Source organism: Mastigoproctus giganteus, chromosome 9, assembly GCF_048544385.1.
Source record: "Mastigoproctus giganteus isolate SK-2022 chromosome 9, ASM4854438v1, whole genome shotgun sequence".
Lineage (NCBI taxonomy): Eukaryota > Metazoa > Arthropoda > Arachnida > Uropygi > Thelyphonidae > Mastigoproctus > Mastigoproctus giganteus.
In genome coordinates, this window is record NC_143583.1 from 175,682,018 (window position 1) to 175,698,450 (window position 16,433).

Genomic DNA, 16,433 nt, shown 5'->3' on the forward strand with positions numbered 1-16,433 from the left:
TGGATCAAGATAGCCCTTCAGGAGAATGGATTGGGTTTTAGTGGATGAGATGCTCAGATGGTTTTTCCGGACCCACTCTTGCAGGGTAGTAAGAGCTCTGTTGGCAGATACTTCAAGTTGAGCCCTGGAGTCCCCTGCCAGGATCAGGGAGAGATCATCAGCGTATGCCGAGGTCTGGACATCGCCTAAGTCAGTACTGAGAAGCTCGTCGAGTACAGAGTTCGAGAAAAGGGGGCCCCAGGACAGAGCCCTGAGGGCAACCTCGGTGGACACGACGTTCCACACTGGAGAAGGGAGCCTGAACCACAATGCGCCTGTCACTGAGATATAGTGCATAGTGTTAGGGTCGGGCGCCACCTGTGGTTTCCCACATCTGTGCCATATGTACACTGTGAAGAAATACAGAACACTGTAAATGCCAGAAAAAGTGTAGTGTGTTGAATATGTAGTTTTGTGTTGGGTTCTGTTGTGTGTCCTGGCATTTGGCCGCAGGGCTCCTGGTGCAACCCCACGTTGCCCGCACACACCACTAGGAACTAGCCAGGCTGCCCATAGTTCTCTGGCTAGTCTCCGTCAGGGTCGCCTCAGCTTCCTGAGCGGAGATCAAGTAAAAAAAAAAATAATAATAAATAAATAAATAAATAAATAAATAATAAAAAAAATAAATAAAAAAATAAATTAAATAAATTAAAAAAAATAATAAAAAAATAATAAATTAATTAATTTTAAAAAAAAGCAGCGATTAGATAGAGTGAGGTAGTACAGGGTGTACAGAAGAAGAGGGGGAATGAAAGTAAGAGTAAGGGGATATAGGCGAAGGCATCCCCAACCAGTCAATGTACACTCAGTCAATCAGGTGAAGAGGAAGGAATGGGGTCGAAAGTGACTGTACAATTAGGATCGCCATTTGGCGCCTCTGTCATCGACATCGGCTGGTGTCCAATCCAGGGGTTTAATTCAATCCAATGGTACCTTTCAAACTCCAATCATCAGATAGTTGTCCGTTTGATGGTGTGGCGGTCAAGTTCATGACTGTCTAGTCTGGATGAAAGTCCATCATGGTCTCAGACCGTCTGTTGTCTTCCTTGGGACCGTTGTGGCGCAGGTACAGGAACTGTAGATAAGGTTTTCCTTCGGCTGAAGAGCTCTTGTGCGAAACGCGTGAAAGCTGTATATTCCTCCCTACTACCAAGTCTCAAGAGTTGCCCGGAAGGACTGGGGCTTAAAGAAGAGAACGCTGTCACTCTTCTATAAGGCAGTTTTCATCCCGGTTATCACCTATGCTTCTGGAGTCTGGTAAAAGAAGGCCAATACCGTAGTAAACAGATCGCGCCTAGGAACTATCCAGCGCTCTCTTCTTCTTCTGTCCTCGCGTGCCTGTCGCACTGTCAGCACCCATGCGCTCCAGGTCCTCACTGGATCTCTTCCACTGGACCTGGAGATTGTTCGTCATGGGTTGCTCTACCAAATAGCCAAAGGAAGAGTAGTTACTTGTGCAGGTTTCACCACTGACCCAGCAAATAATAGAAACGCTGAAAAGAACAGACTTAATGAACATCTAACAGACACCTGGCAAGAAAGATGGCAGACATCAACTAAAGGCGCTGTCACCAAAAGATTCCTCCCTGATGTCAGGGCCTCCTACCCCCTCACACCTGTCTGGTTTTCACCAGGACTCTATGCTACCTACCTCCTCACTGGACATGGCTCCTTCCAGAAAAAACTACATGACTTCAGAATTTCAGACTCACCCCGCTGCCACTGTGGAGAGGATCAGACGTGGGAGCACCTTGCCCACAGCTGTGAAGTCTACGAGGATTTCAGGAGGATCCTAATAACAAAACTACGCTTCAACTACCAAAATCAAGAACACCTCACCCTACAGAATGAAGAAACTTACCGAGCTCTGACTCAATTTGCAATGGACTTATTTACCAGGCAGAAAGCGCTACCACCACCTTAGTATCCGAATCAATAGGTCATAATAACCATGACTGCCAATTGTTGCTACGCATCATTGAGCCATGGATGCTAACGCCTTGGACCAACTTGCACGAGACTTGACCAGCAGTGCAATAAAAGACAGGGTCCGCACATACCTTGACAAATTCCTCATCATTGATTTCTGGACAAACTTCTCTCGACCAGATGTGACACATCTCATCAAGAAGAGGCCTAGCATCGATCCCTGGACTTGACCATCAATCTTGGACTCCCGGTTTTGACCACCCCCACTGTTCGTTCTGATGGACTACTGGACCAGCCTTCAGTCTGGATGTGACACAGACTCGCCAAATGGAGTCCCAATGACGACACCTGAACTAGACCTTACTGAACATGACCCATCCACCATAGCAGCACTCACACTGCTGGATTTCCAGCAAGTTGTCGGCTCCAACTGACTGGCCGTGCTAGCTGTACCTACCCTGAACTTGCGGAGTATATCTCTCTCATTTTTTTTTTTTTTTTTCGGCTTCTTTCTTCTGCTTCCTGCCATCCGTTCTTTTACTCCCCCCCCCCATTTTTCTCTTACAGAATGATTTTTTTTTTTTTTTGTGGGGTGGTGGTTTTCGTCCACCCGCCACCCCACTCATCTCTCTGGTGAGGCACTGGGCATGCCACACTGTCATCAGGGGCCATCTTCCCTATTGGCCCCTTTCTTCTGTTCCTACCCTCCAGTCTTCTGCCTTCCTCCCTTACTTTTCTCTTGCACGTTTTTTTTTTTTTTTTTTATTTAGTTTATATATATATATATATATATATATATATATGTGTATATACATATATTTTTATATACACACACACGCATTCCCCACAGGTCTAAATCTAAAAACATCAAAATTACTGCCCGACCTATTTGGCCCTAGAACAAGTTATCAGCGAACAACCCTACGCTCTGTTAAAATTACAACCGTTGCTCAAGAAACAGCGATCATCTCATTCTCAAATCTGGTCCTAGCCACTGAAATCCCAGGAAAGTAGGTGGCAGGACCCGCCAGAGTACTCTAGCTACAGTGGTACACCCGGTCAGCCTCCCCGTGGCATGGTGTGGTAACGTCGGGTCCCACTAGGGGCTCGGCGGCTAATAGACCGGAGGAACAAAGGGCACAACACAATATACAGCACATGACCCCCACACACTTCAAATCTCTGGCCCCGATACAATGTACACCCGCGGAGATGGGAGAAATCCCAGGAGCCGTTAGACACTAACATACCTTATACCTTTTTTTTTTTTTTTTTTGATTTGGTAGTTGTTGGCACATCGGCTTCTGTGGCCATATTGCACCTCCCAAGGTTTTTGCAGTACTTTGATCCAAGCCCGAAGCGGGAATCGAACCCGCGACCTTTGGGTTGCCGGGCAGGTACTTTACCCACTCGGCTAGCCCGGTCGGCCCCTTATACCTTATACCAAGCAGGTGTGTTTCTTGGTCTTTGGGTATGTAGGTCAAGGAAGTGATAAAGGTGCAGCGAACATCCTCATATAGGGGGCAGTCATACATAAGGTGCGACCAACTCTCAGTCCTACTACAGGTGCAAGTTGGATCATCGATGATTCCCAGGGCCGTCAGTTTGCCTTTTAATGATCCATGGCCAGTTAACAGGTATGTAGCGTAAAGACCAGGTGAAAACCAGGGGGGAAGCCTGGGGAAAACACCCTGTTAATGTAAGGGAAGAACTTTCTAGTGATTTCGCCTTTGTTGGAAGTAGTCCATCTCGCTTGCCACGCCTGCTGCAGATGCGTGAGGAGACGCTTCTTTTCTGCTGTTCTGTCGTTTGCGGGGTCTGTTGTGAATTCGAGGATGGTCTTGGAATTTGCTTTGGAGAGGTGGAAGAGTAGTCCACAGCGGACCACCTCCAGGTCCAGTGGCATGGCGCCTGCCAGGATTTGCAGAGCATGGGTGCTGACAGTGCAGCAGGCACGGGTAGTAGCGAGCAGGATGTTTCTTTGCAGAGAGTCTAGGATTCTTCTACCACTAACAGTGATTGTTTCGGGTACCAGATGCCTGCTGCGTACGTTATAATCGGGGTAAATATCACTTTATAGAATAAGGACAGTGTGTGCCTATTGAGTCCCCAGTCCCGTCTGGAGACCCTGGTGACAAGGGCGGTGTAATTACGTATCTTTCTTCTTAGGTATTTAAGATGTGGCTGGAAATTCAGTTTGCTGTCAAGTATAACTCCTAGATACTTGAGTTGAGTGGAGAATTTTATGGTCCTGTTGTCGATTTTTATCTGTGGCGGTCTGGCTTCATTGAGACTTCCTTTGAGAAGAATAGAATCTGTTTTGGCGGAGAGATGGTGAGGTTATGGTGTTTAGCCCAGTCCTGTAGCTTCTGTAGTGCATTATTCGCCAAAGTCTCCAGTCGGGCCCTAGAATCGCCGGTAACGGTGATAATAAGATCATCTGCATAGGCTTGACAGGTGACCTCTCCCAGGTCCATGCCAAGGAATTCATCAAGGACAAGATTCCACAAGAATGGGCCCAGAACCGAGCCCTGTGGGCATCCTCTGTAGACCTGTCTGGTGATTTTCATATATGGAGCATTGACAGTGATTCACCTGTTGGAAAGGTAGCTTTTGATGGAGTTATATAGGTTTACTGGAAGCTTTGATTGGCGTAGTCTGCCTAGGACGCTCGGCCACCAAAGTGAGTCGAACGCCCCAGCAAAGTCGACAGGGATGACCAGAAAGTATTTCTTTTGGGTAATTCCTACTGCTTCAAGGAGATTGTGGAGTGCATCTACAGTGGAGTGCCCCGTTTTGAATCCAAATTGTCTGTGAGAAGCCATGTTTGCATTGTTGTAGTGTTTGAGAAGTCTGTAGTAGAGTAGCCTTTCATAGAGTTTACTAAGTACCGACAGGAGAGCGATGGGACGGTAAGAGTTTGCGAGTTCAGGTGGTTTCGTCGGGTTCTTCAGGATTAGTTTTACGTTGGCCGACTTCCAATCTGTTGGGTAGTGACCATCACGTAGACAGGTATTGAATAGATGAAGTATTAATTCGGGGACACACTCCACTGTTTTCTTTATAATCTCAGGCTCCAGCAGGTCCGGTCCTGGACATTTCCTATCTTTGATCAGGGCTACAGCAGTTTGTAGTTCTCCTAAGTCAAAGGGAGATTCCTGCTCTTCAGTGTGGTAAGTCTCATTCTCTGCACAGAGGGATTTTTGTTCCTGAGTGATTGGGTTTGTTACTGGTTGTAGGATGGCGTCCAAAATGTTTGTTGTGGATTGCTGCCAGGTGGTTGCTTCCGTACCTTGTAATGACTTGGTTGAAGTGGTGACCTCTCCCCTGTCACTGAGATAGCTGGCAATGCAGTTGTAGAGATTTCCTGGGAGCTCAGCGCGTCTCTGCCGTCCGAGGACGCTAGCCCACCATAAGGTGTCGAACGCCCCAGCAAAGTCGATCGAGATGACGAGGAGGTACTTCTGGGTGCAGTTCCTGGCAGCATCGGTAATGGTCTCCAGCGCATCGACCATAGACATGCCCGGCTTGAATCCAAATTGATTTCGTGCTGGTAGCTGTGCAGTATTGTAGTGGTTTTCCAGTCTCCGTCTAAGGAGCTGCTCAAAGACCTTACTCAGCACAGAAAGGAGAGTAATAGATCTGTATGAGTCAGGTCGATCATGCGGTTTAGTTGGATTTTTGAGTATGAGCCGAATGGACGCAGTTTTCCAATCACTTGGGAACCATCCCTTTAGCAGGCAGTGGACCGAGTAATCGATCTGTACATATTGAGTTATGGCTCGATGGTCTGAGGTGGATCAGCCCTCCCCACGGTCCAATCCGACAGAAATCTAGCAAAGAACCTGGTGGAGAGTCACGTCAATCGTGGCTTCCCAAAGTGAGCTGGAAAACGTCGGCAGGCTGTTGGGCCTATTTATGACTTCCAGACCACTATTGGCCAAGAACTCCTCCAACCGCTGTCCATTTGCAGCACCTCTATGCCCTGGGGTCTCACTGTGCCAGAGCACGGAGCGGCAATTTACGTCGGCACAGATGACAATCTTTGCACCCGCCAGTTTTGTTAAGACATGTTGTAGGTACTGAACTGCAGGTAGGATGTCCTCTCCCAGCCTGCATTACAGGGAAACGGCATAGAAGTCGCCCAGAGAGGAGATGATGTGGAGAGCAGAGATGAGATATCTGCTTCACAGTCAAGTAAGGATTTCTCACAGCGATCGCCGCCCAGGGTTTCACGCCAGGAGCCTGGACAAGTTTGTAGGGCAAGGGGCATCCCCTCATTTCGTTTGAATGAGTGTAGGGTTCTTGTATTAAGAGAATGTCGATTTTTTTTTCTCATCTGCCTTCTGTCGGAGTTGTCCCATAATGGCCTTTGCCTGCTGCGCATTTATTTGCAGGAATTTTATCTTGTTGCTGTTATGCTGTTTATGCATTGTCCCCGTAATTTATTCATTGTTGGAGCATGCTCTTGGCCTTGATGTAGACGGGCATTTATTATCCTGAAGTGAGTGGGCATTAGGTAGTTTCTGGCTTTTACAGTTAGCACAGATTGGTTTGTTGGCGTAATTGTAATTGTTGTAATTTGGTTTTTAGGAGCATTAGCAACTAAGGCCATATTGCTCCGGGATATGCGGTGGTCATTCCCTGACCTTTCCGCATCCTCCATATTTGGTGGTGACGGGCTCGAACCCCGGTCTAATCAAGAAGCGTGTGCTAACGCACCGCTGCTCCTTCCCACCTGGCTACGGAGGCGCCTGGTTTGTTGGCCTTGTTCGGGCAGGTTTCATAGCTGTGGCCTTTATCAGCACAGTGACGGCAGGTCTGTTCTGTCTGGGTGCACATCTGGGTCGTGTGACCGAAACGACAGCATCTGAAGCATTTTGGGACAGCTACATGCTCCTTGTAGTGGTGGGAGCCCCAATTTATGTACACTCGATTGTGGTGGGTCAGTATGTGCCTGGCCGTTGGTATCAGTTCTACAACCCAGTTGAAGGAAGTGCTACTTCTAGACTTCGTTTGGTACTTTGGCTTTATCAGGTTAGCTGGATCCTCTTTTGGGAGTGCATGTTGGAGGTTACGCCTGTACAATTCATCTCGTATGGTGTTGGGGTCCAGGCCCTTGTCGATGTCAAAAATTACTATTGAGGGTGCCTTTTTCCTTGGGGGGTGCAGCTAGAAGGCCCAGGGTGGGTATCTTAGCATTTGTTAATATCATATCAGCATCGTCCTTCGAGTCAGTTTCTATGATGATACCCGTATTTCGGGTCTTTCGGATGGATTTTATTTTAGTGTTTCTCAGGTCATCAGTAAGGGAAGCGATTACGGCCTTCTTAATCTCGTCGCTTGTTTTTGGTGCATTGGCTGTGGCCGGCTTGAGAACTACCAGGTGTGGTGTTGATAGTAATGTCTTTCTTTTTGGTGGCAGGTTCGTTCTCGTATTTGGCTTTGTGTTCCTCAGCGTATCAGCAAAAGATGGGGCGCACTGTAGCATTTGTGTGCTCCTACATTCGAGGCATGCCTCGAGTTTGGCCTCATTCCTCTCAGAAGCAAGGTGAATATTGTGCAGAATGGTTTCAAGCTTTGCCCAGATACCAACAATTCTCGCCCCGAAGGGTTGAGGTAATGCGGCTGGAAGACTCTTTTAGTTTATTTTCTAGTTCGACTCGCAGGGCCAATACCTGCTCATTGACGGTACCTTCTGGAAGAGTTGGATCGATGTTAGTCTACTCTTGCTGTTTTGTCGTCTTTTCGCGGTTGTCTTGTGTGGGGCCCTGGGGCTCTTGAGGCTCACTTTGTGAGCGGGTTTCTCTGTCCGATTGGGGAACTATCGTTTTTTGTATTTCTTTTTGGATACCGGTGAAAAAAAAAAAAAAAAAAAAAACCCAACCAACCTCCCATAAAATCCAATGCCATGCATCTCTCTACATATCGTCCTTTACTAATATCATTCTTATGGCCGAGGCAAAACTATAATTTCTGTCGCCGCCTCCGTAGCCAGGTGGGAAGGTGCAGCAGTGTGTAGCACACGCTTCTTGATTAGACCGGGGTTTGAGCCCGTCACCACCAAATACGGAGGATGCGGAAAGGTCAGGGAATGACCGCCGCATATTCCCGGAGCAATATGGCCTTAGTTGCTAATGCTCCTAAAAAAAAAAAATAATAATAATAATAATTTCTGTCTCCCCCCCTCCCCCGCCAGTTGCCGAACGGCTCTATGCGATCTTAAGGTTTAACCGTAAGGCCTAACCTTAGGTTAGGCCAATATTTGCATATTTCCTAATGCTGCACAAATTTCCTGCAATTAGAGACTTTTCCCATGACTTTTGACGGGAGAGTCTAGATAACTCGAGACAAGCGTAAAAAATTTTTTCCATTTTTATTGTTCCCATTTTAATGAAAATTTGGGAGTGCCTATCATGTAGGTTAGTGCAAATGCATCATTTTAACATAGCTATCTACCAAAGTAGTTGAATTAATTAATTAATTAATTACATTGGCATCGTTTTGCTTATATTTCATATTGTGAATGCCATCACAACGAGTTTCCATGGTATTATACTACCTCGAATGAATAACACTTCACCAGTGGAGAAGACTATTGTTATTTATTCTCAGCGGATACCACCACCCAGACGGCACCGTTTCAAAGCTTGTTGGCTGCTCTTCGGTGGGTGGGCAGGTACCCTCATGTTGCAATAGTGACAACCCAGTTATGAAGTATAACTTCACAATATGAGAGATGCTTGATGGTGTGTAGTGATAAAACTATAAAGTGTTTAAGGGCAAAGGCCTCATGCTACGAGGTAGAATGACTATCATGTAGGTTAGTGCAAATGCATCATTTTAACATAGCTATCTATCTTTTGCACTAACCTACATGATAGTCATTCTACCTCGCAGCATGAGGTCTTTGCCCTTAAACACTTTATATTTGGGAGTTCTTAAGAAATCTTTTTAATAGATCCAAGTATATAAAATTTCATGCAAATCGGCCCACTGGTAATCGAGTCGTTACATACGGACGTTACAGAAGCACAAACATGGTGGGAAAAAATGAAATAATAGGTATTTGCTTAAAAAACAGAAAATGGTTGTATCTTAAAAGCAGTCTATGAAGTGGTAGAAAAAACATATTGCTCAGTTGTTCTATATTCTTCTTACCAAGAAGATTTCCAGTTTTCGATAATATTTATAATTAATCACTTATCTATGAATGAAAACTTCATAAGACTTACAGAAATACTGCCCCGGGAAATATGAGCACAATTGCTGATATTGCGAACACTAGTCCAGGAAAAGTTGAAAGCGATGCATTATATATTTGAGCTGAGATTATGGTGCCGAAGACGGGAACCAATGATTCACAGAGTGCAAGAATGGAAAAGACTTTGCCTAGAAATGTAAAGAAAAAGGATTACATGTCTCTGAACTCTAAACAATTTGTAATGACAAAAGAAGCTACATAATTCCATATTATATTTAACTACGGTATACAATATGGAATTATGCCTTGTGCATTTAGTCTTTAACACGATTATTCTTTTTACCTGTAGGAGTAGAAAACTTTATTTTCCTTCGACATTCCGTAGCTTGCTTACCTTCTTTTGACACTTTTTTTTTTTTTTTTTTTTTTTTTTTAACTGTGGTTTCACAAATTCCTGTTGCTTCACTTGTAACTTTGATATTATTCTTTATGTCAAAATCCAACTTTCTTGAACGTAAATACTCGAAAACATTGTAAACAATTTCTCGACACTGACCTCTTAGCGGTTTCCCCGTACTCAATTTGGGCATTTTCAAGCATTCACTTTACAGTTTACACAAACACTTCCAGAAAGATGGCTAATTATACCTGATACAATTGACCCTGCACCCCCCTAAAACTGTGTAATGAACTAGACCAGTGGTTCTCAACCTTTTTTTGCCGAGGTATCTCTTGGAAGTTCGGCAAGGTCCTCAGGTATCCCTCCCCCCCCCGCCCAAGATTATCGTAGGCATAAAACGCTAAGAAAGGGGCGCTTTTTTGCATGTGTATTATAATGAACCGAAAAATAATCGCTATTGTTAAAATTTTAAACTATCAAAATGTATTATTAAGACTCCAAAATAAAAAAAATAGACTTACTCAGTGAATCTAATGAGACCTGTTACTACAGATTTTTAGCGATTTTGCTGAAATTAGGTGTCAGAGATTATTGACAGCGTATGTCTGCTTGATGTGTCAAGTTGATTTTGTGTCACAATATTTGAGAAACCCACGTTCACATAAATAAGTCTTCAAATGGTAAAGGTTTACGAACTGCTTTGTCTGCTGTATTAAGGAAAGTCCCAACAAACTAGCCGAGAACGAAGACAGTGGAACACTAAAAAGCTTTTCTTGGGGTAACGTGTCACAAGAGATATCAATCAGTTCTTATTTTGTGGATATGACAGAGGAGTTTCTGTATTTCAAGAAAGGGTTAACTACACACCTGTAATTTTCAGTGTCTGCATTGAGAGGGAAATATTCTTAAAAAGAGATCGATAACTGTGTGAGGTGGTCAGTTATTGCTTCCTGTAAGTCTGACTCTGATTAAAGAGGCCTGTGCGCTCTGGATTCATTATTAATATCAAATTACTGTTGCTCAGAGCGAAACGGATACAAAAATAGATTGTGACAAGTTTAATAATAAAAGAAAATATACACATATTAGATTAGATACATACAAATAAAAGCTTTCGGTTGTTTTGTCAACCTTCCTCAGTTAAACTGACAGTTAAGAATGGAGCATGAGGGCGTGTACTGCCAATCTTGTACGTGATTGATTGTTTGTTGGATGTTGAAGCCTGTAGCTGTGATGTTTGCGGACGTTGCCAGCGTTTGTCAATGGACAGGATTGCTGTTTCGGTGATAGGGTGGACTTGACATCCACTGTTCCTGTTCACTGAGGTATTGGAGCATTTGATGTTTAACGACTCCAATCAGGCGCGTCGCCGATAGTGGCGGGACTTATCCACAATCACGACATCGCGGTGTGGGTCAATGTCGTGGTGGGTTGCCCAAACGTGTTCGGCAATAGCTGAGTGCTCCACATCCGCTAAGCGGATTGCTCTTTTGTGTTCGGAAAGGCGTTTTTCGAGTCGTTCTCCAGTTTCCCCGATGTAGCAGCTAGTGCAGTCACGGCAAGAGATGCGGTAGACCAATCCGCTTTGTAGTAGGGTGGGGACAGGTGTTTTTACCTTAGAGATGAGGGATCGTAATTTTCTGCCTGGGAGTTGTACGCATTTTATCCAATGTGATTTTAAGATTCTACAAACCTGTTGCGATAGGTTTGGGTAGTATGGGATAAAGGCGCTCGTGGCTGAGTCATCACCTTGGATGTTTCTGTTGGTCGCTACGTGGCCGCGTGTCTGTAGGTCACACCTGTCAAGGGTATTGATGGGATAACCACACCTCGTAAGATCCGCCTTGACTTTAGCAATTTCGGTGCGCCTCTCATTTACGGAGCTAGAGTGTGTCCAGGCACGAGTTAGTAAGGTTCGTGCAGTGGCAAGAAGATGGCCACGCGCGTGTGCTGACCGGAAGTTGGTAAATTGGCCAGCACACATAGGTTTACGATGGACAGTTGTCTTCAAGCGTAGTAAGCTGAGTGCTCCACATGGTGCTCCGGATGTGGTGCTCCACTGAGTGCTCCGGATGTGGAGCACTCATCTATTGCCGAACACGTTTGAGCAACCCACCACGACATTGACCAACACCGCGATGTCCTGATTGTGGATAAGTCCCGCCACTATCGGCGACGCGCCTGGTTGGAGTCGTTAAACATCAAATGCTCCAATACCTCAGCGAACAGGAATGGTGGATGTCAAGTCCACCCTATCACCGAAACAGCAATCCTGTCCATTGACAAACGCTGGCAACGTCCGCATATATCACAGCCACAGGCTTCAACATCCAACAATCCATCACGCACTTCACGTACAAGATTGGCGTACACGCCCTCATGCTCCATTCTTAACTGTCAGTTTAACTGAGGAAGGTTGACAAAACAACCGAAAGCTTTTATTTGTATGTATCTAATCTAATATATGTATATTTTCCTATTATTAAACTTGTCACAATCTATTTTTGTATCCGTTTCGCTCTGAGCAACAGTAATTTGATATTATTAAGTCTGACTCTGTGGAGATATTTTTTTCAACAAGACATAATAAAAGTATCGAAGGTATCATATTGTCCTGCTTCAGCTCTTTCGCCCGTCAAAGAATAATTTTATTTGAATGCAGAGATTTTATCATTAGCTATGAAAAGTGTCTTGTTTTTACTTTGAACTGATAGATTCAGTGTGTTCAGGAATTTTTTGTCTCAACGAACTGAACACACACACACATTACTTGGACTCCCTCCAGTCACTATATGGAAGAGTAGAGACAGCAAGATTATGAACTAGCCGATCTTGATGCCTCCTAGAGAGAGAGGTGTAGAATTACCAATAGTTTTGGTTGGGCGGCCAGCTTATGAACACAGTTTTAGAGCTGTCTTATCCTCAAAATGTAGTGGAATAGCGAATCTCGTCATGATGCCTGTCATACCCTCAAGTGACACCACTTATACTGCTCGATGGAAGAGATTGGGGGGGGGGGGGGTTGAAACATTGCTTTAAAGGCTAAACATGGGTTTCAGCACTTCGGGCCTTCAGCAATGATCATGACGTCCGGATTATGAGAGTTATCTGCCACCTAGTATTGCCTGGTGACACAGAGAGGCGGTGTTCATCTGTCTGTTGTGAACGGCACGCCTCGATTCTTGTTCACGTTAATACACACCCGAGTCGTTACCTCAATTATACTAGGTGCAATGGGGTCTACCCAGGGGGTTACTACAATCTCACCGTCGTGAAGGTGCAGTCAGCTGGTTTGGTTGTTGAACGACGGACTTTCCGGAATTTGATCAAAGGACCTGAATATCAGTTCCATAGCGTTTTAGACTTTCAAGTAACCTAATCTGTGATACTTGGAAGAATATTTGTGAGAAGCTTCTGGAACTCAGGGCTGTTGCTGAAGGAACACTCCATTTCATGTAAAGGATATGGTGTACCTAATGAAGTGTGTGTGTGTATATATATATATATATATAATTATATTAGTAATAAAAAAGGAAAGAAAGAAAGTTAAAAAGGCTAACTAATATTTATGGGTCAATGCAGTTGCAAGCAATCATGCAATACACCCATAATGTCTATAGAATATTATTAGAAAAGGTAAATCAATCCAATAATAATACCATCAGGGACCTAAGAAAACGCAAAAAAAAAAAAAATATATATATATATCTATTATTATCGCTTTTTACCGACAATCTAGATGACTTCAACTGGGGCCAACCACCCAGAATGAAGGCAAAAAACGATAAGAGGTTCTCTGTTTCTGTGATGATCAATATATGCTAAGTAATTTAAATTTAAACCAAATATAAACCAGTATAGGTCAAATATAAATCGAATATAAATAAATCAAATGATGATAAAAGTTAAGAAAAATTTTGAAATATTAGAATCAAAGGTAAGAAATATAAGTAAAATATAAATGTAAGCATATATTAATCATCGTTGACCCGACAGAGAACGTAATTTAATGATTAAAATAAGATTAAATATATAATACATACTACATTTGACCGTATCTAGGACATAATGTAATAGTCGTCAAAATAATATGTGGTGCCCCCTATGTGATGGATACGGTAAAAATAAATAAATAATTAAATTAACGCAAAGAGAAACATGCAGATAGTAAGAAGAAAAACTAAAGGAGTAGGAATAATAGAACCTGAACTCCACAAAGGCGAAAAATAGTGGTATAGATAAGAAATAGTTTCTCCTACGTCCTCGGATTGCCCTAATAATTTCGGAGAAATAAAAATAAAGAGTGTAGGACAGTTTAAAGACATTACAAGATATAAGTTGTGGCTCGGGTATGCCCGGGATCGCAAACCCGTTCCTATAGTAGGACCCTGAGCTGAATTTGCATGTTATCTCAGCGTGAATTTAAGTAAATTTAAATGAATTTAACTATATGTATTTAAAAAAAATAAAATAAATAAATGATACACTATAATTTGCAAGCCGGTGGGTACGAGTTTTCTACGCCGTAAGACACCAAGAATGCAAAGTGTATCCTATGTACATATATACATGGCACTAAATATGACAGTTATGTTGAAAATTATATTGAAACAGTGGGTTCAGAAAACAAATTTTTGAAATTAATAATGCTTATTGCTTTCCTGAAGTGATATTTCAGTAAGCGATAGGGAAATTATTATTAATCAACTTGCCCTACAACGCTGTTAAGCCCGTTGAACAATTTTTATTACTATTGCAGATATAAGCAATCCTTAGACATTGCGATAAAATTATATTAGCATGCACTGATTTTGATATATTAGATCTCCAGTTTGTAAGGCTGACTACGTTAAAATTAAATGCATCTCTTTTATTATATACGTTTACGTCTATATTATTATTATGGAATATTTCTATATGAAGATCCAAGTAATTTGCTATAGTATCGGAACTATTAGTTTTTTCCAATACAAGTTCTACTGGATATAATTTACTGTAATCCTGGACAAAATGTGGACAATTAAAAACACATATATCATCTACGTATCTGTGTTTAAGTAGGTTATCTTGGAATTCTCTTTCTGTATAATGTAGATAAAGGTTTGCGATTATGCTTGATGCTGGACTTCCCATAGGGGTGCCAGTCACTTGTAAGTATAACGAAGTTCCGTCATATACATAATTATTAAAGATGCATAATTTTATTAGAGAATCCCAATAGGTTAAATCAACCTTTATAGCATTTTTATTTTCTAAATATAGTTTCTGGAGGACGACTTTTAAATTATCAAGATTAATGCTCGTAAATAGACTGTTAAAGTCAAATGTTTGTATTTGATGAATATTGTTATTTTTTATAGCATTTATAATCGGTAAGTTATTATTTATTATAATAGTTTTATTTAAGTTATTTAATATAATTTTAAGTAACTTTTCTAACGTTTTTCCGGGAAATTTAGCATAACTATCTCTACATGATGTTATGAATCTAAAAGCAATGGGTGATTTATGAAATTTGGGTATGCAATATATAAATGGATATTTTAGGTTATTATACTTTAACTTTAATTTTTTATGCAATGCAATTAATTTTTTGATTATTATATTAGAGGAAGATGTTATCTGTTTATACAAAGGGTACTAGGAAAGTTTTGCAATATGACGCAACAATGAATCACAGGAAGCTGCTTGTTGCTGCATGTTGAGACGTGTTCATACGTGCATAGTAGCCGCCGCGCCAAGTCGATGGGCTCAGTTATTCATTAGTAGTGAGAGTGTAAAGTGCTTGCGATGGCATCGTGGTCACGAAATGAGATAAGGACAGTTTTGCGGTATAATTTCGTGCGTGGTTTAACCATAGACCAGTGCTTAGAAGAAATGACTCTTGCACTAGATGATGATTGTCCACATCGTACAACGATATTCAGGTGGTATAGAGAATTCCAAAGGGGAAATTTCACTCTGGAGGATTCTGAGAGGCCGGGAAGGCCACGAACCTCAGTTACGGAGGAAAACGTTACTGCTGTGAGGAAAATGCTTAACGAAAACAGGCGAGTGACCTACCAACAGATAGAGGATACTTTGGGCCTAAATGCACCAGCAATTCGTTCGATTCTGCAAGATCATTTGCACGTGAAGAAACTTTGTTCTCTCTGGGTGCCGCATCAACTGACTGAAGAGCAGATGACACGACATGTGACTTGGTGCCGGGAGATGTTAAAAAAGTTTGATAAGGGACAATCTCGGTATGTGAACAACATCGTGACAGGTGACGAGACTTGGCTGTACTATTACGATCTGCCGACCAAGGCTCAAAACAAAGTTTGGGTCTTTGATGATGACGACACACCCGTAATTGTCAGAAAATCCCGATCTGTAAAGAAGAAAATGATAGCTGTATTTTTCAAATGGAGTGGAATTGTGGAACGTGTCGTTTTGGACACGCAGAAGACAGTCACAGCTAAGTGGTATACTGAACAATGCCTGCCTAAAGTCATTGGATCTATGAAGAACCTGCGGCCAAAGTCAAGAATGGACACCTGGTACCTCCATCCCGATAATGCTCCAGCTCACCGCGCCAAAGCCTGCACCGAATATTTGACTACGACAGGACTGAAACTTCTCGAGCACCCTCCCTACAGTCCAGACTTTGCTCCCTGCGACTTTGCACTGTTCCCGCATGTGAAAATGAAGCTAAAAGGGAGGCGGTTTTCCAATGATGAGGACCTTCTACGGGCTTGGGACAACGAGTGTGCTTTACTCCCTAGTGAAACTTGGCAGAACTGGTTTAAAGATTGGTTTCGGAGGATGGAGAGGTGTATTGAATGTAGAGGAAATTACTTTGAAAAAATTAAATAAACA

General features: G+C 42.8%; 1 protein-coding gene across 1 annotated transcript in view; it reads right to left on the reverse strand.

The window, feature by feature from the left end:
- The window catches only part of LOC150080900 (lysosomal proton-coupled steroid conjugate and bile acid symporter SLC46A3-like), a gene marked incomplete at its 5' end in the record, with an annotated part of 52,360 nt that overhangs the window by 22,747 nt on the left and 13,180 nt on the right, over positions 1 to 16,433 (reverse strand). Inside the window, one exon of the mRNA XM_090380847.1 lies at positions 9,204 to 9,360. Within this exon, the coding sequence (XP_090236973.1) occupies positions 9,204 to 9,360 (157 nt within the window). The remainder of the gene's footprint in view (positions 1 to 9,203; positions 9,361 to 16,433) is intronic.